The sequence below is a fragment of the Gymnogyps californianus genome, chromosome 5, assembly GCF_018139145.2.
Source record: "Gymnogyps californianus isolate 813 chromosome 5, ASM1813914v2, whole genome shotgun sequence".
NCBI classification, from domain to species: domain Eukaryota; kingdom Metazoa; phylum Chordata; class Aves; order Accipitriformes; family Cathartidae; genus Gymnogyps; species Gymnogyps californianus.
Window position 1 is genome coordinate 4,984,069 of NC_059475.1, and position 24,136 is coordinate 5,008,204.

At 39.9% G+C, this 24,136-nt stretch overlaps 1 protein-coding gene across 1 annotated transcript in view; it reads left to right on the forward strand.

Annotated features, from left to right (window-relative positions):
* Nucleotides 1–24,136, forward strand: part of NELL1 (neural EGFL like 1) — a 304,211-nt gene that overhangs the window by 51,076 nt on the left and 228,999 nt on the right. Inside the window, exons 5-7 of the mRNA XM_050897767.1 lie at nt 12,004–12,100; nt 18,084–18,156; nt 18,403–18,485. Coding sequence (XP_050753724.1) covers nt 12,004–12,100; nt 18,084–18,156; nt 18,403–18,485 — 253 coding nt within the window. The remainder of the gene's footprint in view (nt 1–12,003; nt 12,101–18,083; nt 18,157–18,402; nt 18,486–24,136) is intronic.

A 24,136-nucleotide genomic window follows, 5' to 3' on the forward strand; every position in this document is an offset into this window, starting at 1 on the left:
GCAGCTCCGGGGAGAGCCGAGTGCCATTGCGCAGTGCTGAGACAACACTAATGGGAGGGCTCTGGTGGGAGTGTGGCAGCAAAGGCAGGGTGTTAACAAGCAAAGCCTGTGGTCCTCAGCCTGCAGTTACCTTCAGTCACGAAAGGAAATTGGCTCTGGAATATGGATGAGATTATTTTATGATTATACACAAATCATTTAGTGATGACATGAACCCCTTGATGAGATGATCCTGTGACAAGATACGCTGTAAAGCAATTAACTTCTCAGCAGATGATTTTTTGGAGGGGGGAAATAAGCTGTTTAGTAGAAAGGTTGCTTGTGGCTGGCTTCCTTTTAAATTTATTTTTTGTAGCAGTGCAGAAAGGAGTTGGAATCAAAAGCCTGATTCTTCTTGCAGTTGCACCTGTCTTACTGTACAAAGTAAAGCGACTTTGGGGTTGAGAGTAGCATGGGAGAAAAGAGGAAGGCTGCATATATTTTGTGAAAAAGGTCTGTTTCTAAGCTGTAAGCTTACTGTGCTTCAGGTTCTGCTGTAATAGCCAGTTGCGAAGACTCATGTGCTACAGATCTTGGGCCAAGGATCGGCACGTCCCTGTATAATGCAGGTAGATGGAATAGAAGCAAAGTTTCAGCACTGCCAGTTCTCACTCAACAAACGTCTTCTGACAAACACCAACAGTAATCTTAGGTTGGTTTTTTTTTTTTCCCCCACCCCATGAGAAAATGGAGGTGACATAAGCCATGTAACCATGGTTTTACCTCTTTGTTCTGGTAGAATTTTATTTTGGGGTTAATTTTGCTGCAAGACTTGAAGTACCAGTGCTGCTTTGTGCCATTGTTATGATGCACGTTTTTACCCTCTTGCCTTCTGATGTAAGACAGGCTTAATTGTTTACTACTTGTTTCATAGATACTTTAATATAGTTTTTTTAAATCTCATATCCATCTCGCTCTAAGGGCTTCTTGTTTAATTAGTGGGAGAAGAGCTTGTCTTCTTTTTATATCTTGGAAGAACCCATTGAATTAATTTCTCCCTCTTATTTCCAGAATCTGTTTTTAATTGTTCAGCCTTGGTTTACTGATATTTGGCATCTGAGATGTACTCTGAACATTTGGTGCATCTGAGATGGGCTTTTGGTATGATGTTTGGTATGGTAACAAATGAGCGTGCTGTGCTTCTAGCTTTCTTGTTAAAAGTTTGCTTTATTCAGTATTCTGGCTTAGAATCTGATTCGAAGTTTGCTGAGGTTAAAGGGTGTCTTTTAGTGACCCTGTGAGTTTTAGTGTTGTCTTCATTTATAAGTGGATTTGTCTCCTTGTCTGTAGTGGATACCTGTGTGCATCATAACCCTACTGCTACATGTTTTATGCTCTGGTACTCGGATAGCGATAGTTGCTCACAAGTGGTAAAAAGATGCCAAAATACCTTTGGTGAGTCAGATATTTATTTGAAAAGTGATATTTGAGCTATGCGGCTCTCAACTCTGTATTGAGATGTTTAAAGATAAGTACCTAAATTCACATTAATTTGTAAGAGTTGTGGACGTTGATTTTTATAAGAAAGGTCCGTGTATGTAGATGACATCTCCCTCAGCACTTAAGAGGAGGCATTCTTTTGACCCAAATACCACCTTAAGCACTGCTGTAGCCAAGCATATGGTAAAAGTTGGCATCTTCACCAGAAACAGTGACAAGTACATTCCTTTTGTGCTTCTGCTACCTGTAGATTATGTGCAAGTTTTATGGGCAATGCCAGGACCATGAACCACATGCCATTTACCTCAGATTTACCAGGTCAAAATGGACTTTCAGGAACACTATCAAAACAAAAACGTTGCTGTTGTGGTTTAATGCTGGTGGGCAGCTAAGCACCACACAGCCGCTGCCCCCACAGTGGAATGGGGAAGAGAATCGGAAGGATGAAAGTGAGGGGGAGAAAAGTGAGTTGAGATAAAGACAGTTTAATAGGTAAAGCAAAAGCTGCGTGCACAAGCAAAGCGAAATAAGGAATTAATTCACTGCTTCCCATCGGCTGGCAGATGTTTAGCTGTTTCCAGGAAAAACAGGGCTTTATCTCACATAACGGTTACTTGGGGAGACAAATGCCATAACTCCAAACGTCCTCCTCTCTTTCTCCTTTCCCCCCAGCTTGTATTGCTGAGCACGATGCCATGTGGCATGGGATATCCCGTAGGTCAGCTGTCCGGGCTGTGTCCCCTCCCAAATTCTTGTGCATCCCCAGCCTACTCACTGGCGGGGCAGTCTGAGAAACAGAAAAGGCCTGGACACTGTGCAAGCACTGCTCAGCATTAACTAAAACATGGATGTGTTATCAACACTGTTTTGGTCACAAATCCAAAACATGGCAACATATGAGCTGCTTTGAAGAAAATTAACTCTATCCTAGCCAAAAGCAGTACATTTGCCAAAGTTGAAATGTGCAATAACCATTTGGGAATCAAACTAGCTGGCTTGATACTGAAAATCCTGTATTTCTGTCTGAAAAATTATGGAGAGTGCATCTGCAGTAAAGTGCAAAGTGTTCTGGATACATCGCATGTAATATACAGTAGACCTCATAGTTTGTCATAATTTTTTTTTCCACAACTCTTGAAAATCCTAAGCAAATGGCCAAATTTCTATTTCTGCCTAGAGTCTGACTCAAACTGTTTTCTGGGTTTCTTGCACTGTCAGGAGTGCTATGTTTGTTATATGAAGATGGGTAAACACTGCAGCCTTGTAGACAGGCTGTTAGCCTAGGGCTTAGACGCTCTTAAGACTGTTATCATCAGGAACCAATTGTATCTCTTTTGTCATTTGCAAAGTAAAGTTAATAGTATTGACCTTGTTCGTAAAGGTGTTTGAATTCACCTCAGGATCTCCAGATGAAAGATACCATACAGGTGTAGTAGTCTGAGAAAGATGGATTTCTGCCCTTCATGTGGCCAATGTCATATCATTTAGTGGGTCCAATCTTCTACTTTGAATCAATAACCATGATTGGTTTCATCTTAATGACCAAGAAATACTGCTAAAATTCTTTGATAAGTTTGTAGGAAACTGAAGAGCCTAATGTGTTTTGTAAAGAAAGCCCCACACAGGCAGATATCTCTGTGAATTTACCCGTATTCAATTTATGTGTGGAGAATAAACCCCAAACCTGACAGTGAAACGTGCTCTTCTAACCATCTTTACTTGCATTTGTTTAATTTCCTCCTGTTTGTTAGAGGGTCTCGAAAGTTAATTTGCATTTCTCTTGAATGCAAAAAAGAGATTGCTTATAGAGTTTTATATACATATATTTTTACTTTTAAATTTAGATTTGTAGTTGGAATAATTAAACTGAAAAGTAGAGTACATTCACTTTATCTCTGTGATTATACAGGAAAATCAATGAAATCGTTTGGGTGACAGAGTTTGAAGAGAACTTAAAAACTGAGCATGCAGTCTTGAGTATTTACCTAACATATACTATTACTGGACACCTCCTATTTTTTTCTCCCAGAGCTGAACAATAACTTTTGATTAAATAGTTGGCAGTTACTATTGTATATTCAAAACTTGAGATTTTAATCTAAATTGCTTTCCTCTGTTAAGTGATTGTGAACTCCTATACTATGACAGAGAAGATAGCATGAAAAAATCAAAATTTCCCTCAGGAAGATTATTTTTCTGAAACAGAACACTGGAAACTGAATGAATTATTCAGTTAAAGTTCTTCCAGAACTGAATGGATATCAAATAAAGCATCCTATCTGTAAAAACTATCAAGAAAATCCAGTCACATTGGTATTGACACATTTTCATTGGGAAGCATATAGAAAATGGGTTGAAAGAGAAATATGTAAAGATATCCTAGTATTTCTTTTTAAAAATCTGTTCTTAATCCCTTCAGAAGAATAGACATAAAGACAAATGCTAATATTGTATCTTAAAGCTAGAGACTGATATAATCATCAGTTTCTTTCTGCGGTTGGGATTCAGAAAACATGTTGCTCAAACTTTTTGAAGCAGCAGGTTATTTTTATACAGTGATGGGCTGTGTTAGGAGGCCTGACATTTGCTATTTCAGAGGTATTGAATTTTTGCAGCCTCAGATGGAGATGGTAACAATGGTCAAGGTGGTCAACACCTCTGCAAATTAGATTAGGAGAAAGACTGATGCAAAACATGGAGGAACCTCCCTCTTTCCTCTTACTTTCTATTACAAAAGTTGAGAGTGCTATTTCAAAAACTCTGCCATGAACAGTGTGTTGTTTTGTGTGACTTCTCCATACCCTTCAGTTTATTTAAAGGATCTGAGGATCCGGCTGAATGTATACAGGGTAACGAATGGTTGCAAGAGAATGTTAGGTTTGAGGACCAGGCTTTGAATTGCAAAAATCTGTTTTGGTGATTCACCCCTATGTCAGCAAGGGCTCCTGTGCAGTCATTGGAGGGGGCTTCAGAGGTGATTCATTTACTGTGAGATGAATCACCTCCTAGAAACACTTATGTCTCTTCATTAAATAAGTGAGTCTAGGGGACTAGCTCCATTGTAGGTGTAAACTTTTGAGACATCTAAAATCGGGTGCTATGAATTCAACACCTGGCCGCTACATGGAAGTTTATAGCTTCAGCAGAGTAAGTATGGCAGCCATATCAGGAACAAAAAAGCCTGTTCTTGGATTAAAAGAGGGACTGAGAAATGAGGTTCCTGCCTGTGCCTCAGCCACAAGAATATTTAGACTGCAGCTATTTGTTTCTTAATTGTACTACTAATAAAATAAATCTCTGTGGTTCATATCTAGCCTGCAAATTTGAGAAGGCATGTTCCTATTTTAGTAACCTGAAAGAATTTGGAAATTTCATGATTTGGTGTGCTACTTTGTAGTAACTGTTGGAGTTGTAGTCTATTTTATTGTTCAGAATTTTAGGCAGTTGCATCTCCTGATCAGTCCGTGTTGGCTAATGTATTCTAATGCGAACAGACACAAAGTTTATTTTCATGTTCTGCTAAATATTTCAGCTATTTCCAAAATGCTTCTGGCATGGCAAATATTGTATGTATGAAGTAGAGCTGCATCTCCACAAAATTGGAGATACTCTCCAAGTGTTAACTTTTTGCTTGTTCAAGTTGCATGTAAGAAATCTTCTTCACTGCAAGAAACAATTCCATGTCACGTTTTTTTCCAGAGGGAATATGGCCCAGTGCGTGAAGCCGTTAAGCCTCAGTCGTGCCCAGGCTAATGGCTTAGATCTTGGGCAATGTCCCTCCCTGACTCCGTCTTTGTGATCTTGGTTAATCAGTTAGTCTTTCTGTGTTTCAGTTTGCACACATGTAAAATGAGGATATTTCCCTATTTTACCAGAAAATTATAAAGATGATAAAAATAATTTTAGATTGAGTGCATGGAAGGGAACTGTCTCCTTGTCCAACAGAGCTTGATTTCTAGAGAGGTTCTTCCTCTGCGCAGAGAAAGATGTGTGTATGTGTATTTGCATGCAAATATTTTAGATATGCTTCCTTTCAGGAATCCACTGATTGTTTTATAAATTTTCTGTTTTCTGTATATTATATTCATTATGTCACAGATGCCTGTTTGGAATGTGTCCTTGAAAAAGGCGTTTCTGAGGTTTGCATGAGAATACTTATCAAAGTGTGCAGACAGGGTAGAGATATAGATACAAAACACAAGGATATCATGGGTCTTTGTCAATTAACAGGTGTTTTTCTTACTACATTTAGCTAAATGGATCGGTGGTTAGTGAATGTATTCTGAGCATGAACATTTCAAGAAAGAAGGATTGGTTCATGGTTGCATTACGCCAGGTTTATGGTTAAGCTTCTTTGAAATATGTCAGCATAAAGTAGGGGCAAATCAAGCTTTCTGTTGGAAAGTGAATGCAGTAATCATAAATCTGAAAGTCTGAAGTATGGAGTAGAGCTTCCATTAACCTAGAGACCTGGGTCTCCTCATACTGGAGGGGCTATTCAGCCTGCAGTAATTTTAGAGACCACAGTTCCCTGGAGTCCTCTTTCTAAGCATTCCTGTTCTTGTGAAGTGTGTTGCGCGTTTCTCTGTGTGGGTGTCAAAGCCAAATGTATTGGAAACTGATCTCCAAGGAGCTCTAGACCAGCACTTCATAAACTGGAACTGTAGTAGATATAATTTAGCTCTTTGTATGCCAAATAGAAAGTATTGGTTAAGCGTGGGTAAAGCCATAGAAGGTGACACCCCTCAGCCCAGAAAATCAAGCAAGGGAATGAGAATGATGTGGAAGCTTAATGTAGCTGTAAAAAAAAGAAGGATCCTTTTGTGTCTATTCAGCAACAGTAGTTTTTCAGCCTGAAAAACATCTCTTTTCTTCCAAAAGAAAACCAATACAGGAAGGGGAGCAGAGCAAGGGTTTTTCCCACTTCACAAGCAATAGTTATAAGAGAATTTCACCTTTAAGTAGTAACTTTTTTCATTACACTTTGAGATATGTTACAAAATGTTCATGCTTTATGGGTTAGTCTAAGTGTAGAAAACCCCTGAAAAATCACCTGAATAATTAGTAATATTTGATAGATTTGTAAGTGGCCTACATACGTGGGTAATCCTAATGTCTGGGTGAAACCCTATTCCCAACTACTTACACAAGTGCCACCTTAATCATGGGTATTGAAGACACCCTGTCCATACAAAAAGAAGTCTCTGTCCTTCTCAAAAACCTGCTCTGGGAATGCTGCACTGCTTACGGTGTTCTTGTGACTTAAAACATGAACCTGGCGGCCAGGAGACATGCCCAGTTCCTGGCTTTACTCCAGCTGCACATCAGTCAGCTCTGCTGGCTATCAGCTGCCAAGACGTGTAGCTGGTGAAGCTCTGTTCACTGGTATTTGAAAACATTTGTTTTCATCTTTATTAAATCCACTGATTGAGAGTTAGTAATGCTATCATGTTTCTTTGCTCATATTAATTCAAAAGCTGCTTCCGTGTAGTTCCAGTTTTTCTTTGTGTAGCTGTTTTACCTTTGTGTAGCAGCTTCCAGTCTTGCTGGAGAAGTCCCTTGGATTTTTTTGCATCACTCTCCCTTTTTGTCAGGAGTTGCAGGGCTCTTGGTTTTTTTTGTGTTGACTTTTTTTTTTTTTAATTTTAATTCTTCTTCCTTAGAGAAGTAGTATACAGTGAACCATGTTCCTTGTGATTCCCTTTTTTTTTTTTTTTTTTAAACTGTTATGATTTCAGATGTGCTTTTTGACCTTTTCATTTCGCAAGAGTATGGAAGGGATTGTAGGGGTAATGATAAGCTGTGTGTATGCTTGCTGGGGCTTTTTTGCTGATGTTTAACAGTATACAGTAATAAAGTAAGCTCACATTGTTCACAAACCAAATAGTGTCAACCAAAACATCTTTTTATGTGGGAAGATAAGCAAGGACTGATCTACGTCTCATACCTTCTCTTGAATCCTAAGCCTGTTACTGCATGGGCAGATCTATGGAGAAAAAAACCAACCAGTCTCTTAGACATACATGGAATGAGGCACAAACCAACCTTTAATTAATCCCTTAATTTAAGGTAAATACCTGCTTCAGAAATGGAATTAGAGTAGAACAGTAGGGGAATATGGGGAATCCTGAGCCAAGTGTCTTGTGAATGGCACTTTCTGAAGAGATTCTGGAAGGAAGGTCGCTACACCCTTTTCCACATAGGTTGAAAGTCTTTGTTAAATCATCAGAAAAGACAAGATAAACCACTTTAGCCTGTCTCTGATTTGTCTTCCTTACTTGCTATTGTTGAACTGTCATATAATAATGTCAGTTAGGTTTTGGGGTTTTTTATATGTAATTGCAGACAGATATTATAGAGTTCCTTTATAAATTTTAACTAGGCCAGGTGAATAAAAATCAAATAGTCTTCAATAAGTAGTGTTGTTGAACTTGGTCAGCATTGGGATTTTATCTCTTAGCAGAAAAGGAGTTCTGTATGGAATATTCACTAGACTTTTTATGAGATTAGAAATTTTCTGGTGAGAATATTATTAACTTAAGTCATGAATAAAGTTGTGTTATATATCCGAAGAGAAATTCCTAATATGATAGTGCAATTCAGTGATTGGTTTTCTCAAGGAGCATGTCAATTCTTTGTTCCTCATTTAGCATTTTGCAGCAGTTTTGCATTTGAGTAGATCTTCAGTTTTGCATGAGGTATGGCAGAAGGGGTCTACTTTAAAATACTGATAGAGATGATGCATGCAAAATTCCTAGAATTCTCAAAAGATGGTTTAAAAGAATAACATCTTGTTTTGCTGTTTGAACAGGTAAAACAGCTCAGCATGGTAATTTTATAGATAGTAAGAAATAATTAACTAGTGGAGGCAGAAATTTCCTAGAGCTTTGAATGTACCATGTTGATGAAATGTGAAGAATTAGGGCTGATGATTATTATAATAAACTTGAGCAATAAAATCATGAGTATTAGAAGAAGTCAGAAGACTCCTGTACTCACATTCTTAGGCTGGAATTTTCATGTAACTATTTTGTTCTTAGGTTTGAGGTTGTTGTTGTTGTTGTTTCTTTTTAAGGAAATAGTAAGTTTACCTCTAGTTTTTTAGATTGCTCCATTTGGTTTTGACAAATGGTTTCCTTCTTTTCTGGATACGCAAAAGTGGGAATATATGACTCTGTACTTCGACATAAAAAACTTTACAGAGCTTTCTTGAAGTTCTTTAATACTGGGAAGTTATTCTAGGCCTCTGCAAATGTATGAATTTCCCAATAACGTGGTATGGTGGGTTTGACCCTGGCTGGATGCCAGGTGCCCACCAAAGCCGCTCTATCGCTCCCCTCCTCAACTGGACAGGGGAGAGAAAATATAAGGAAAGGCTTGTGGGTGGAGGTAAGGACAGGGAGAGATCACTCATCACCAATTACCGTCACAGGCAAAACAGACTCTACTTGGGGAAATTAATTTAATTTATTACTAATCAAATCAGAGTAGGGTAATGAGAAATAAAACCAAATCTTAAAACATCTTCCCCCCACCCCTCCCTTCTTCCCGGGCTCAACCTCACTCCCGATTTTCTCTACCTCCTCCCCCTGAACAGCACAGGGGAACAGAGAATGGGGATTATGGTCAGTTCATCACATGTTGTCTCTGCTGCTCTTGCCTCCTCATGCTCTTCCCCTGCTCCAGTGTGGGGTCTCTCCCATGGGAGACAGTCCTCCACAAACTTCTCCAACATGAGTCCTTCCCACGGGCTGCAGTTCTTCACAAACTGCTCCAGCGTGGGTCCCATCCACGGGGTGCAGTCCTTCAGGAACAGACTGCTCCAGCGTGAGTCCCCCGCGGGTCACAAGTCCTGCCAGCAAACCTGCTCCAGCCTGGGCTCCTCTCTCCACGGGCCACAGATCCGCAGGTCCTGCCAGGAAACCTGCTCCAGCGCGGGCTTCCCACAGGGTCACAGTGTCTTTCAGGCATCCCCCTGCCCCAGCGTGGGTTCCTCCATGGGCTGCAGGTGGAGATCTGCTCCCCTGTGGTCCTCCATGGGCTGCAGGGGGACAGCCTGCCTCACCAAGGTCTTCCCCATGGGCTGCAGGGGAATCTCTGCTGGGGCACCTGGAGCACCTCCTGCCCCTCCTTCTTCACTGACCTTGGTGTCTGCAGAGCTGTTTCTCTCACATCTTCTCACTCCTCTCTCTGGCTGCAGGTGCACAGTTTTTTTTCCCTTTCTTAAATATGTTATCCCAGAGGCGCTGCCACTGTTGCTGATGGGCTCGGCCTTGGCCAGTGGCGCGTCTGTCTTGGAGCCGGCTGGCACTGGCTCTATCAGACATAGGGGAAGCTTCTAGCAGCTTCTCACAGAAGCCACCCCTGTAGCCCTCGCCCCCCCCCCCCCAACCTTGCCACGCAAACCCAATACACATGACAACTTACAACACAAAAATCAATGATTACACTTGGTGATCCTGTGCTAGAAACACTTGGAGTGTAAATGAGAAGATAACTGTGCAATGAGTTGTGTTGATTGACTTGTATTTTTCTTTGGTGTTCATTTTTCATGTTTGTTTTAAAACCATAGCTTTAAAGAAAGAAGAAAAATAATTTCACCCCTTTTAAACATACAGATAACTTCACTCTTTCAAGGTACAGGTCTTCACACATTCAGAGTCTTTTCTATTGGCTGTCACGCTGGTGTGATTACACAGCAATACATACTCCCTGTGAGCTGGATAGTAATGGAAATACATTTTATCATCTTCTCAGTAATCCTTATTAAGCATGCTGTTTTTGCTATGAAGCAGTAAGTTCATGGCTCCCACCGATGTGACATGGCAATATGAGAATCCAGGGTCAGTAACTTTGGTCATGAATTTTTTATATTCTAAAATGATGATATCATTGTAGTGGTCTGAGTTCTTGAAAAAGGTGTTATGGAAACTTCATTACAGCTTTCCTAAAAATAAACAAATAAAACCCCAAGCAAAACCTTTTTAAAACTCCAGATACTTATTTTTGTGAATTTAAAAATGCTGTGTTACAGCAATTTTTCGTGAATTAATTTTAGAAATTTGGTATGTAGATTACTGCATTCATGTGTGTCCTGGTTTCGACTGGGATAGTGTTAATTTTCTTCTTAGTAGCTGGTACGGTGCTGTGTTTTGGATTTAGTGTGAGAATAATGTTGATAACACTCTGATGTTTTAGTTGCTAAGTAGCGCTTATCTTAAGCCAAGGACTTTTCAGCTTCCTGTGCTCTGCCAGCAAGCAGGTGTGCAAGAAGCTGGGAGGGAGCATGGCCAGGACAGCTGACCCGAACTAGCCAAAGGGGTATTCCATACCATGGAACGTCATGCGCAGTATATAAACGGGGGAGTTGGCCGGGAGGGGCGGATCGCTGCTTGGGCATCAGTCAGCGGGTGGTGAGCAATGGCATTGTGCATCACTTGTCTTTTCTTGGCTTTTATTTCTTGTTCTTTTTTTTCCCCTTCCTTTTTTAATGTTATATTCCTTTTCATTACAATTATTGTTATTGTATTTCATTATTATTATTGTTAGTATTATATTTTACTTTAGTTATTAAGCCCTTCTTATCTCAACCCACGAGTTTTACCTTCTTTCCTGATTCTCCTCCCCATCCCACTGGGAGCAGGGGGGGAGTGAGGGAGCGGCTGCATGGTGCATAGTTGCTGGCTGGGGTTAAATCATGACAATGTGCAAGTTTATGCAGTACATAAAGTTTGCTTATGGACCTCATGTTACTTGTTGTTGTTGCTATTTCTTATTGCTATTATTTCTAGTTCCTTGAAGAATAACCAAGAAAATGTCCCTGTAGTGCTAGGTACGAAACGTAGACAAAGAGGTCCCATTCTGTACCAGACCTGTGCTAGTGACGTGGGCAAGCTGGATGTGCAGTAGTGGCAGCACACGTGAGCACCCAGGCCAAGTGAATTCAATAACAGCAGTAAACAGGGGAGAAGTGGGTAAAATGAAAGGTCCACGTGCAAGGATGAAAACAGAAATGTAGCGACAAAAAGGCCATGGGAGTAGAGGTGGAATAAAGTTGCTTTATGAAGTCTATTCAAAATTCTGAACAGTCTGAAAATCCCAAAGGGTTGTTTCTCTGGTTAGATCTTGTGTGTGACTGCACTTTTTCTCCAGAACAGGTAGTTGAGTTTGAAGGACACCCCTAGGCTAGGATGGTCACATTTTATTGTTTTCCCTACTATGGTGGGTTCTGGCATTGTCTGTCTTTAGCCTAGTGCTGCACAGTTGCACAAGGGGAGTTTCAATTTTATGCAGTCTTCATATGTTAATGATTTTAATAGTTTCTTTCTGGTTTGTTTTTTTTTTTGCTTTTAAGGTTGTAATATACCTTCATAAGTATCAATGATAAATATTGTGTTTAATGAGAAATGTTTGGTTTTTTTGTTCTTGGTTCTACTTTCCATCTTTTATTGTTAACTGATTTTGACTATGAACTTTTGAGAGGAAAAAGAGGATTCAAGTAATGGCAATGTATTCCCTCTACAGGATTTACGAACGCATCATTGATCCCCCAGAAACGAATTTGACACCTGAGAGCAATTTATGGCTCGGACAGAGAAACAGGAAACATGGTTTTTTTAAGGTAAGCAGATATGAAATGGCACATGAAGAAGGAAATTAATAAACAGTCAACAAGATATTTCTGATTAGTTGTCTTACACTCCTGAAATCTGATTTGTATGAATTTTGGTAGAAACTGTGGACCTGGGATTTGAGGCAGGTCCAACATGTAGAGAAAAGGGTGTCTTCCTGCAAGGCAGAGTATCATAGTCACTGACTGCAGTGCCCAGTATTTGGGGGTTTTGTTTTGTTTCCTTACGTCAGGTTTCACATACCTGCCGTACTCTGCCTTGCCACTCCTGGGGACAGAATGAGACTGTGTAGGCAGCGTCAGAGTCTATTTTTGCCTTTCATCTTTAAACCTTCCCAAAACAACAGCTTTGCTGTGTCTCCTGGCCAGACAGTGGTGGTCTTAAGTCACTCTCGGAGGCCATTTCCTCCTTGATTTCACATGCAGAATACCGTCACCCTTCTGCTGTTTGCCTCAGGTGACTGTTCCTTGCTTGCCCCTGTCGGCATTGACTTCTAGAGCAGAAAAGGTCTTCTGGCCTGCGATCCTTCCTGCTTTGGCAGATACTAGCTATTGCATGCAGTGTATTTGCCTTGCTGCAAAACAGTAGATTTTTCTGTTCCTGGAATACCTTCCTTTCTTTCTGTTTTTCTCAACTAAGTGTGTCACTGTGTTTCTCAACAGAGAGTGAATAGTGGGTCACCGAGATTTGTTCTTTCTCCTTTGGAGCCTCCATTGCTTCCAAACAGCCCAGGCTGAAAGGCTGGCTAGCTGGCAGGACTCAGGCTGCTCCTACCTTCTCGCTGGAAAGCCTGTCTTTTTCCATTTATGAGGCTCCCAAAGACGTCATCATTGAGTAGGCCAGTATGGGCATGAGAAACTTTTCAGAGGAAAAAGAGGATTCAAGTGATGGCAATATGTTCCAGATACAATTAATGGCAATATATTTCCAAAATTGCAAAGGACAGAGGAATGACCTACAACTTGAAAAGCCCTCTTCTGTATGTTTTCTTTCAGCTTTGTTTGGTCCCTGGTGAGGCTATATGATTTTCTAGTCGAGGCTGAATTGCTGAACCAACCGACCAACAAAATCAAACAACAAATGAAAACCGCCCCATGCACCTGAAAATTAATTGTTTTGCTTTGTAAGCAGGCTACAGAAAAGTTGCTGATATTTCTTCCAGTTTTGGATAACAAGCCGCGGTGCAAGTGTTTATCAGTGAAAGAGTGCAGTGATAGGCCAATCTGCCTATCCTCGATATTGGCATGGATTTGTTGCCAAGGTGATTTACCACCCACTCAGTTTCCCTTTGAAGCTGTCAGTTCATAAGATAATTTTACGAGTTGCTGTTTTGCTGATGACTTCTCCTCAAAGTCCCCGGATTTCAACGAGCTAGGACAATTATTTTATGCTAAAATTATTTAAGCATAGCAACTAACAATTTTAATTGTGAAACAGAGGTAAAAGCTAACTTTCAACTTAAAGATGGTCCGAGAGTTGCTCTGAACCTAGAGTACATTTCATCCGCCAGCAGCTGAGCTGTCACTGTGGAGTGAAATTGATAGTAGTATTTTATTCTACAGCTGTTGTTTTTTTACCTCAGCTGCTTCCCATAATTCCACAGATGGTAAACATATGTTTATAGCTACATAGGAGAAAAAGAAGTTGTATTGGATTCGCCCATCTTAAATTCTTATTTTATGCAGGCAGTCAGAGCCTCAGAACTCTGGGATATTATATGTTTGTAAATTAATATTTCTACGTGTTAACACTTTGGAAACAGCAGGGTAGCTAATGATATGCTAATGAGCTGACAGTTTTTATTGATCATAATGAAAGCCGACAAGTGCCTTACTTTGCTTTATGCATGCTTGAATATTTTACTAACTTTCTTCAGGGCAGAAATATAATTGGTTGTATTTTTTTAATGCTGCTTGAGAGTTTCAGAAATCTTACTTTTTTTTTTTATGTTACTCATTGCAAAAACTTGGGATTTTGCCAGTTTGTAAAGAGTACACCTCTCTTTCCATATATTTACATGCTCAGCAGGACCTCCCTTTCTTCTTCAGAGCAATTTGTTTCACTGTTTTAGCATATAAAAAAATAGATCTATTTTCCTTAATGTAAACAGAGATCTGCAGGGAAATAAGAGCGTTAAAAAAGAATTAGCATTTTTGTATGTGTGTTGGAGCCGTGATAACGTGTGTAACAAAAGGCACTGGATACTGTTCTGAGTATCATCTTTGCCATTCCAAAAAATTTCTTACTTTAATGATAGTTAATTGTTGTGTCTCTCCATAAATGAATAGCATTAAAGCACATTTTGGGCCATATTCTCATGCCTATTTTAGATCATAATTCTTCAGTATATCAGAAGAGGAAGGAGGGGATAGGATATTCATAAGTCACTGTGGCCAGTTGCTGCCGTTTTTCTTATTTATGCTTTTGTTCCACATCCTTCCTTACAGTGATTATTCCACAAGTAGCCCTGCTGTGTCTGTGGCCTTGCTGGGGAATGAAGTGCTCTGCGGCGTAATCAAGGGAATTGAAGTCTCACCCCTTACAACTAGTATCTCTTACTAGTTGTAACTTACCTGCTATGACCAAGCATTTGGAGTTCAGACAAGACAGAATGGTTTTAGCACAGCAGTGGTGGGAGGAAATGTGGAGCAGACTTAAGATAGCTTTGTCTGTTTGCTTTGAAGGGAATCTCATGAATTACTTCCTTCGAAAAATAGATGCTGACCCTTCAGGTTTCTTTGTGTGGCCCAAAACCAAGATTTATTTTAGGGCTAGAGAATACCATTATAATCAGATTAGGAAACCAAAGTAAGTGCAACTGAAAGGAGGAAGAGAGTGATACCAGACATCCGAGGAACCCTCACTCTAGGATGGACCTGATTGCTGTCAGGATCAGAATTATCTGCAAAATTAATTTTATCACTGGGGAGAACTCTTCCCCCTAAGGCTTGCTCCAAAGAGCTGCTGCAGAAATGAGCTTATTAATGCATTGCTGACTAGGTGATTCATGTTGAAAGACGGTAATTTTCATATCTCCTATAGCAGGCTCTATTGATCCTGCTGCTGTGTCTGGGGATTGTAGAGTAGGTGCTTGACAAGTATGTTGGTATTTTTACTGCACGGCATCATATGTATACTTGGGCCTCTGTTGTCATTTTGGTTTCAGAGTCGTACAGACCAAGGTGAGGTAAATACAGTGCCAAGGGCAGCTGTTCAAGCACCTGGCATGGGGCATGCCTGCCCTGTGTAGAGGAGCACAGTGCTGATCTAGTGGAGAACTAGGGGTGTCGGCATAGCACTGCCTAGGCACAGGGGTTCGGGCACATCTGCTGATGCCACCGTGCAGAGCCTTTCACCGGCCCTGGCTGATGCAACTTGCACAGCTGTGTGGCACGCATTATCTCTGTGGGAGAAGTAGGTTTTAAAGAGGGTGAAAGGCAATGGAGGAAATGAAAACGCAGAAGTGGAGAGCTCATGGAATATATGAGCCTTTTCTCAGAATGTGGGAGGGGTCCTCTATTTAATAGAGACATGAGAGGTGCAATAAACAGGGCTTTTGTATTACATCCTCATGGGATGGGCTTGATATTTAGTGCTGCAGGCCTGAATTTAATCTTGTAGCTGGTTATTTGTCTGCACAGATGAAGGCTCTTCAAGCTAGTGAGTCCTGATGCTGAACCGAAGCTTTGGTTGTAATTAGCCAAATGCTTTAACGCTAACGTAAAGGTGATGCCTGCTCGGGAAGGGAAAGCCCGGGAAGATTTTGACCACTGACATCTCCCTGTCAAGGCCAAATCCTGATGTCATGTCACAGAACGTGGACTGAAGAACTCCACCTTGTGCCAAAGTGAACCAGGGCCCTGGGCTACCCCTGGGGAGCTGTGCATGCCTAATTCTCCTTCTGGCTGTGGTCGTAGACTTAATGCTGAAGGAGGAGTAGTCCAAGTTTGTTCATATGTGTTACAATAATTATGGCTGTAATAAGTGTTTGCCTAAATGAAGTCTTTCTATTAAAAAAATACATCAGCAAAATTTCTGCTCTTTGAAGGTTCACTTCTATATTTGATCACATTAATTCTGTTTCAGAGGGTTTATAGACTTAGAAGGCATCTATATTGGTGAATTGAAGTTCATACCTTTTCCATGGTAACATGCTTTCATGTAGCCAGAAATTAAGACACAAAAAATAGCTGTGTTTCCTCTTCAGATTGTATTTAAATGCAAATCTATCCAAAAGACAATTGAGCGGTGGGGCTCTGATGCAACAAATATATTTGAAGTTCAATATGCACTCTTAAAAAAAAAGACTGAGGAAAACATCACTTCTCTCTTGATGATGTCTTGTTAGCTGTGCGATATGGTCTGGTGAAACTTTGTAATCTCATTTGGTTGAGCTTTTCACTGGAGAGGCTTAAGCATTGAAATGTATTTTTGTGCCTCGCCCTCTAATTTCTTGCTGATGACTGCTAGCAGAAAGTATGTAAAATGGCTTTCAGGATGTTCCATTTTCAGTGACAGTATTACTTCTCATTATTATGATGGTTTCATTATTCTCATAGATGAAAAGGTTAATAAATGTATATACTTCTGCAAGAAAGACAGTGTGATCTGATTATGTCTATTAATATTTTCAGTTAATATTTGATGATGAAACAGTAAGCAGGAAACGGTGCTTGCTGATTACCTTCTGCTGTTTTAGCAAACGAACACGTAAATGTTAAATGTTACTTACCGTACTTGCCAGGCTTCAAGGGCTATCTGAGGCCTATGTTTTAGTTACGGATGGGGTTCAACATTTTGAGCAAGTGAATATGTCCTCGGTCTGCAAATTTCACTCTATTGCAGTTTAACTGAAAATTAAAACATAGTCTTACAAATCAGTAATTTAATTAGATAATAACTGCCGCAATGATAAATTTCCTTTCAAATTAAAGAAATTCTTCTGTGTCTGGGAGGAGATAGAGCCATGTCACAAGTTCTGATTAACAGTCAGGGAAAGTGCAAATAGCAGCACTAGAAGTCCCTTGTTTTCCCTTGCTTCTCTCCCTTAGTGACCATGATATAATTAAAGCTAGTGGATCTTGTGGAGTATGTATGTTACACAGTCAAAGATGGAGCAAGAGCTTTGTACTGAGCTTAAAAGAGCAAACACAAGCTTCAGCATTTTCTAGGCTATTTGAAGGATCTAGGGTTCTTCAGGACCCAGGTGTTCAGGGATACTGGGCAACCCTTTGTGTTTGCTGCTTCCGCCAGGGATATCCTTGCAAGTTAGGGACAACAGAGGATGCAGCCGGCACTGGACCTTTTGGTCCTTCCTCTCTCCTGTCCTGCCCGGGTCAGTTTCTGGGCCTCATACAAGCTGCATTAGCTGGCTCTGACCTTGGAGTCCTGATTTCTGCCAGTCCTGCGCAGGGGATCTTTCCATCTGTCTGGGTTAGAGAGAGGATTTAATTCTAACTGATGGCACAATTACATGAACTGACTGTTGAGATACAAGACTAGTAGGCGAAACTAAACCAAACAACTGAAGTGTAGACTCTTACTTACCTCTTGCACTATATACTTCTCTTTTCATAATGATTGAATTCACAGTCTTATTTGGTTAAATCTCTGAAGAGTATTGCTGTTTTCTTTTTGTCCTTTGGAAAAGTGTGTCACAGGCTTGAATAATGGATATTATTTCACTGCTTTTTCACCAGTCTCATCCTATTTTAAGACGTTTAAGCAGCTTATATTTGGCGATTGCAGAAGACAAAGCAGTATTATTTCTGTGTTTTATGAAAATTAATATTCAAACACACAGGAAGATAGGAGAAGTTGTTATATTTTGTCCATCTTCAGTTATTTTCCTCACAAGAAGAGTGAGCTGGTCAATTTTTTGTACCGACTTAAGAAATGACTTATGAAACGGCTTGTACAGATCTAAGTGAATGCTTGCAATCTGTATTACCAGTTTTCTCTTCTTTTACAAAGGGTGTTATTCAAGATGTGAAAGTCATCTTTATACCTAATGGATATATAACGCAGTGTCCTAATCTGAATCGCAGTAAGTAGCAATTTCTTTATTCTCTCTATTTTAGATTTTTCATACAAATTACTTCTTTGTTTTAAAAATAATATTTTCAACCTTGTCATTTTTGCATGTGCTGATTTCCAGAAGGCAAAAATTCTGTGTAAACAGATTGCACTTTATGTTCAGATAAATCAAGTCTGATACACTGTTGGTTATTTATGAGTTATTGTGTCTTTCCTTCTCTTCCTTTCCGTTTCTTTTTACTCTTCCTTTATTGAGCATGCCCGACCTGCAGTGATTTCTTAAGTCTGGTGCAAGGAATCATGGATTTGCAAGAACTCCTGGCAAAAATGACTGCAAAAGTAGGTACCTAAGCTTCTTTGTCAATTGCCCATTTCCTTCTGTGCTAGGACCAACATGAAAGTATTTATTCCTTTTGCAATTATTCTACATTTTCATGGTAAAGCCATTTTTTTTTTCTCCTTCTGCCAGTAGCCCTATCTGCAGTGGACTTACGGATATAGCTTCACGGATGTCACTTAAGCCTTATACAGTTTCTATTGTCTGCCTTATTATTTGTAAGATAGTGACAAAATGCCCAGGGTCTGATTTTTTGTAAGAAGCCTTAGCATGATTTCCCTTTTCATGCTGAGGGATAAATGCAGAAACAAAGGAGTGAAATCTCTCAACAGTTTCCTCACCGTGTGATGCTGTCAGAGGGTGTGTGTTTGCCTACGGGAAGTCCTGTGAAGTCTTCAGGACTGGCGTAGTCTCTTTCCTGGGAATTGAAATGAGGCCCCAAAATGGAAATGCCTGTGAAGCTGCTGGCTGTGCTGATCTCAACATCACCTTTGATCAACGTTTTTTACCAGTGTAAAAGTTAACCCAGCTCCAGGTGGTGTGGTGTGTGCTTGGTTGTTTCCCCCCTCGCCCTCCCCTGCTCTGGTTTGGATTGTGAATAGGATAAATGGGAAGCTGTAGTGGTTTTTTGTTTGGGATTTTGGACATTTGCTTTAGGCTCCGCTCCCACAATACACAGTCAACCTCTGTGTTAGCTAGGACCCTTCAGCTAAGGCTGTGGTGAAGTTTTGGGGTAGGAAGCTGTGTTTTAGAGGTGACTGAACCCCGGATGTGTGTTAAAGGGCAATCTGTGAACGCTTTTTGAGGTTAATGTTGCTGAACCATCTGGTCTGTGGTAAAAGGCAATTAATTGTCTCATCTGAAACAGCACTTATGCACTAATTACTTATAGATTTAAGTGTAACTACAACCAACCTGTAGATGCTGTTAATTTCAGTGTAGTTACTGAACAGAAATTTCAGAAGTAGGATTTGCATAGTAGTGCTACTAGCGTAAAAGCATTATTCTTGTTACTGTGCTGCCTTTGAGTGTTCTTTTCCTTCCTAATAGGAGAGAGGAAACTTTGTTTTTACAGAGTGTGCGCATTATACTGACAATCCACTTATTCAACTGACATGCTTTGGACAGGCTGACTCCAAATGTGAAATGTGAAGCTTCTAGTTCAGTTTGCTGCTAGTACTGTGAAAGAGAGGCAATTATTTTGAGCCCTGCTGGTGGTATGAGCAAGTTCCAATTATGCACTATACTGAGTAACTTGCTTTCTCTGCTGTTAATTATATTTTTGCTTGCCTAGTACTTTATGAGGGGAAGCAAATAACGCAGTATTTGTACTGCAAAGACTCTGTGCTTCCATAAAGTGGTGCTGGGATAATCCTTCATTGCGAGTTCCTTTTCTGTTATAGTAGTGCACTGACTGTTTCGTTGCAGTTGTTACAGAAATACTGTTGTCCAGGAAAAAGCATGCAGCAGGAAAGGAAGTTAATTTGGTAGACAAATGCAAGTTAAAAACGGAGGGACTTGAGGGAAGCATTAAGGTTTATATCTGCCTTTTCAGTCCCAGCCACAATAGCCACAAGTGGTACTAATGTAGATACAAGTATATCATATGGGGATGATGTATGGCACGGTAAAGAGCAAGGCTTAGAAGGGCTGTGCAGCTGCCTGCAGAGATCCTGTTTAGCAGGGCAGGTGGTCAGAAAATGGCTTGCTACTGTACATGAGCAGTGAACCCCAGCTCCTGGTCCTGCACCAAGGGATGCGGAGCATGAACATGACGTTTTGGAAAAGTGGGCCCCGTGGTTTGATGTCCAGTTGTTGCTTTTAGGCTCCGCTATATCTAGGATTTCAGTTTCTCCCTCAATCTGTGTTTGGTTACAGCTGTATTACAGCATTGAATAGACCCGTGAATGTTGTTTGCAGTGAAAGTGTACGTGCAGTTTATAGAATGTAAAACTATGAAGACTCAGACCAGGGCTTGCCTGGGAAGAAAACATCAGACAAGTGGCTTCAGGCTCCAATGATTTTGATAGCAGTGCAAATTATGCAGTATGTAGGCAGGAGGAGAGAGTACCCTCTTGCTTGGGCTTTACCTCAGGGTCCCATGAGTCTAGTGCTGGCTCAGGATGGGACACGGGGGCTATATAAGGGGCCCAGCAGAGCATTGTCTATAGCAGATTGTCATGGAGCACTACGTACAGGAGCATTTGATCATGACCTGTAACAAGCTAACCGCCATTATGTCCTCTTCCTAACTATGTCTTGTGAAGACATAGGCTTTTAAAGATGAATAAATGCTAGCTTTTAAAGCCTATTTTGTTTTTGTCATCATTTGAATTAATTCTGAATCTTTCCAGTATATATGTTTAATTGATTTAATCTTGTGTCCTTAAATAGAGAGACACCGTAGATCAGAGTGTTAGAAATCTGGCTAAAATGTTAATTTGCTGCAGGAGAAAAGGATCATGTTATGTTTCAGCATTCCCAACTGCCATGCTGGAATACTGTTAACTCCTTTTTAAATATAATGGCTAAAATAATTCATGCAACTTTAACAATCTACTGAAATCAGTCTGGGCATCTCCTGCATTTCTTTGAGTGGAATATAATTTCTTTTTGGCAAATTATGGGCCCACACTAGGATGTGCTTTGTATTCAGATGTGGTGGTTACATGAAGACTTCCAGCACACAACTTTCTACTAAATCTTTCCTTGGTTGAGGTCAGAAAGGTTGAAGCTTGAGTTTGATTAAAACCAAGAAAAATCAAGTGCTTGAGTCCGTTGATGGACTAGTTAATCTGGTTTGTTTACATCATGGATTTATATGGCCATGAATACTTTTACGAATAATAAAATTTTCCTTGTAAATTTTGGTAGTTTTGTGGGGTTTTTTTATATTTTTGTTATTAAGTTTGCCAGAAACAATACATTTTTAACAGAAGTCTGTCATCTTTCAGTTATTTGTATGGGCAGAGGAGAAGCAAGGAAAGTGTTAAATAAGTTTTGTGAATAATAGCTAGCCAAATATTCCTGAATGTTAAGAACTTAGGATTTGGTTAGTACATGGAAAATGTTTGGTATGGTGTGGGCTGCTTCTCCTTCATTAGTTTATTTCTATTCATAACCTAAAAAATGTTTGAAGCTTGAGAATTTTCTGCTGATGTTATAAATGTTCAACAAATCTAGTTGTGTGCATTTGGCAACATTTAGAAGGATATTTCAGCTAATTTTAAGGAATTCATTGTTTTTATTGAGGTCAATAGAAGTTTTTCAGTTCAGGCTTGAAGTTTAGAAGCAAACAGAATGTTTCTGGTCACTAGTATAGCAGGTAACAGTTAAATGTTGTTTCTGAACAGATTCTGTGGGCTGTGGTACATTCATTGACCTCTGTATTGGAGGGTTTGTTGTTGCATGCCTTCCTTCTGGTGATCTACTTGATTGATTTGCTGTGTTTAAAGGTATTTCTTAGAACAAGAGGTAAATGATTTTTAGGTAAATAAAACTTATCAAGATAATGCAAACGACAGAAAAAGTTAATAAATTGAAAATATTTATTCTCTTGGAGCTGTCCTGGTTTCGGCTAGGACAGAGTTAATTTTCTTCCTAGTAGCTGGTGTAGTGCTGTGTTTTGGATTTAGTAGGAAAATAACGTTGATAACACACTGATATTTTCAGTTGTTGCTAAGCAGTGTTTATACTAAGTCAAGGATTTTTCAGCTTCTCGTGCCCAGCCAGCAAGAAGGCTGGAGGGGCACAAGAAGCTGGGAGGGGACACCGCCAGGACAGCTGACCCAAACTGGCCAAAGAGCCATTCCATACCATATGACATCATGCCCAGTATATAAACTGGGGGAGCTGGCTGGGAGGGGGATCGCGGCTCGGGAACTAACTGGGCATCGGTCAACGAGTGGTGAGCAATTGCATTGTGCACCACTTGCTTTGTATACTTTAATTCTTTTAGTATTGCTATTGTCATATTATTATTATCATTATCATTGTTTTTCATTCCTTTCTGTCCTATTAAACTGTCTTTATCTCAACTCACGAGGTTTTTTTTTTTCCTGATTCTCTCCCCCATCCCAGGGGTGGGGGGGCAGTGAGCGAGCGGCTGCGTGGTGCTTAGCTGCCGGCTGGGGTTAAACCACGACAGGAGCTTTCTTCTTTTTCTAGGGGATAATTTCTGGGACAGACAAAGGACAATATCAAGTACCACTTTCAAATCTGGGTATTTCTAAAGTCCTTTCTCTCTAAAATTTGTATAGCCCATTTATATGGGAATGTTCATTTAAAAAAAAAGTAAAATACAAGATACTTAAATAAAGTAGAAGTGCAAGACAAATCAAACACCTTTTTAACAAAACTGAATATATTTTATATACTGTAAATATAATGACTAAATGTAATGACCTGAAAAGGGTTTCTGCTGAAAACAAGCAGCTCAGTAAGAGGACAGTTTTGCCTCTAAAATGTGGAAAACAGTTTTGAAGTCACCAGATCATGCTGAGTCTGGGGGAGATGAGTATCAATCCCCTATTATCGCAGAATAACAATTTAAGTAATAAAGAGCTTTTATTCACGGCTTTCTCTCATGAGGACTGCAGAGAAAAAAAAAAAACACAGAAATTTGCCTAGTATTTCTTTTCTTTTTCTTCCCTCTAAATAAGTTGCTCTTTTACTGGCAGGAATGAAAAAGGACATATTAGAATACTTTCATTTAAAGTGGATGGAATTTTAGAGGATGGAAATATATGAAATTCAGGTATATGGCATTATGTAAAAAATACTATAGCACTGTGCATTGCTTTTTCTATAAAATTGGCTACTATTAAAATGTAGCAACCTATAATGTAGGATAATAGCATCATATTTATAGCAGAATAGAGTATGCATTTATCTCGTCTTGTGCCGGTTTTAGGTAGCCTTGCTATTTGCAGTGGCTTCAGTGTCATGGCTTATACGCATAAGACAAATGTGAATGTAAAATCAAAACCTTGAGAAACTCTTATCCAACTGGCACCAGGGTAATTTTTAGAGCAATGGCAGTTCTGGGGCCTGAAGAATGCACATATATGCTTCTAAATATTAAGTCTGTATTTATATATATATTTATTTATTTCTTTTTAGTATTAGTAAATGGGAAAGTTATTTTGAGTGCTTTTAGGGATTAGAGATGATGGCCCTGGGTACAAGGTGTGCATAGACGGGGGTTGTTCCTCTCTGGAGGATGGTAAGGTGGTACCTTGTATGAAGGGGAGGTCTGTGATATGGCTTAGGAGAGGGTGGTTCAAAAAGCCTTGTCTTTTTCTGCTGCTACGTGAATGAGCGTTGTCTCCACTTATTATTGCATAGTAGCTCATCAGTAAACATAGCAATTGCTAGCGTGCAGATGTAATACTTGGAAAAGATGCATCAGTTTTAGCTTCTTGATACACATTTTAGTAATTGGAATTGAGGACGTATTGGGAACAGCAAAGAGTGTTAAGAGCTAGCCACCAGCCCAGGGTTTACTCCAGGAGCATGGCTTCTCCATTAATCACAGTCTGGGAATATTTTGTACTACACTGAATTAAAATGCTGTCCTTCCCCTCTAAATCTCACTTGCTATTATAAGGTTAAGACCTTTCTAAAAATCAGAAAGTATTAGTCTGGCTGATGC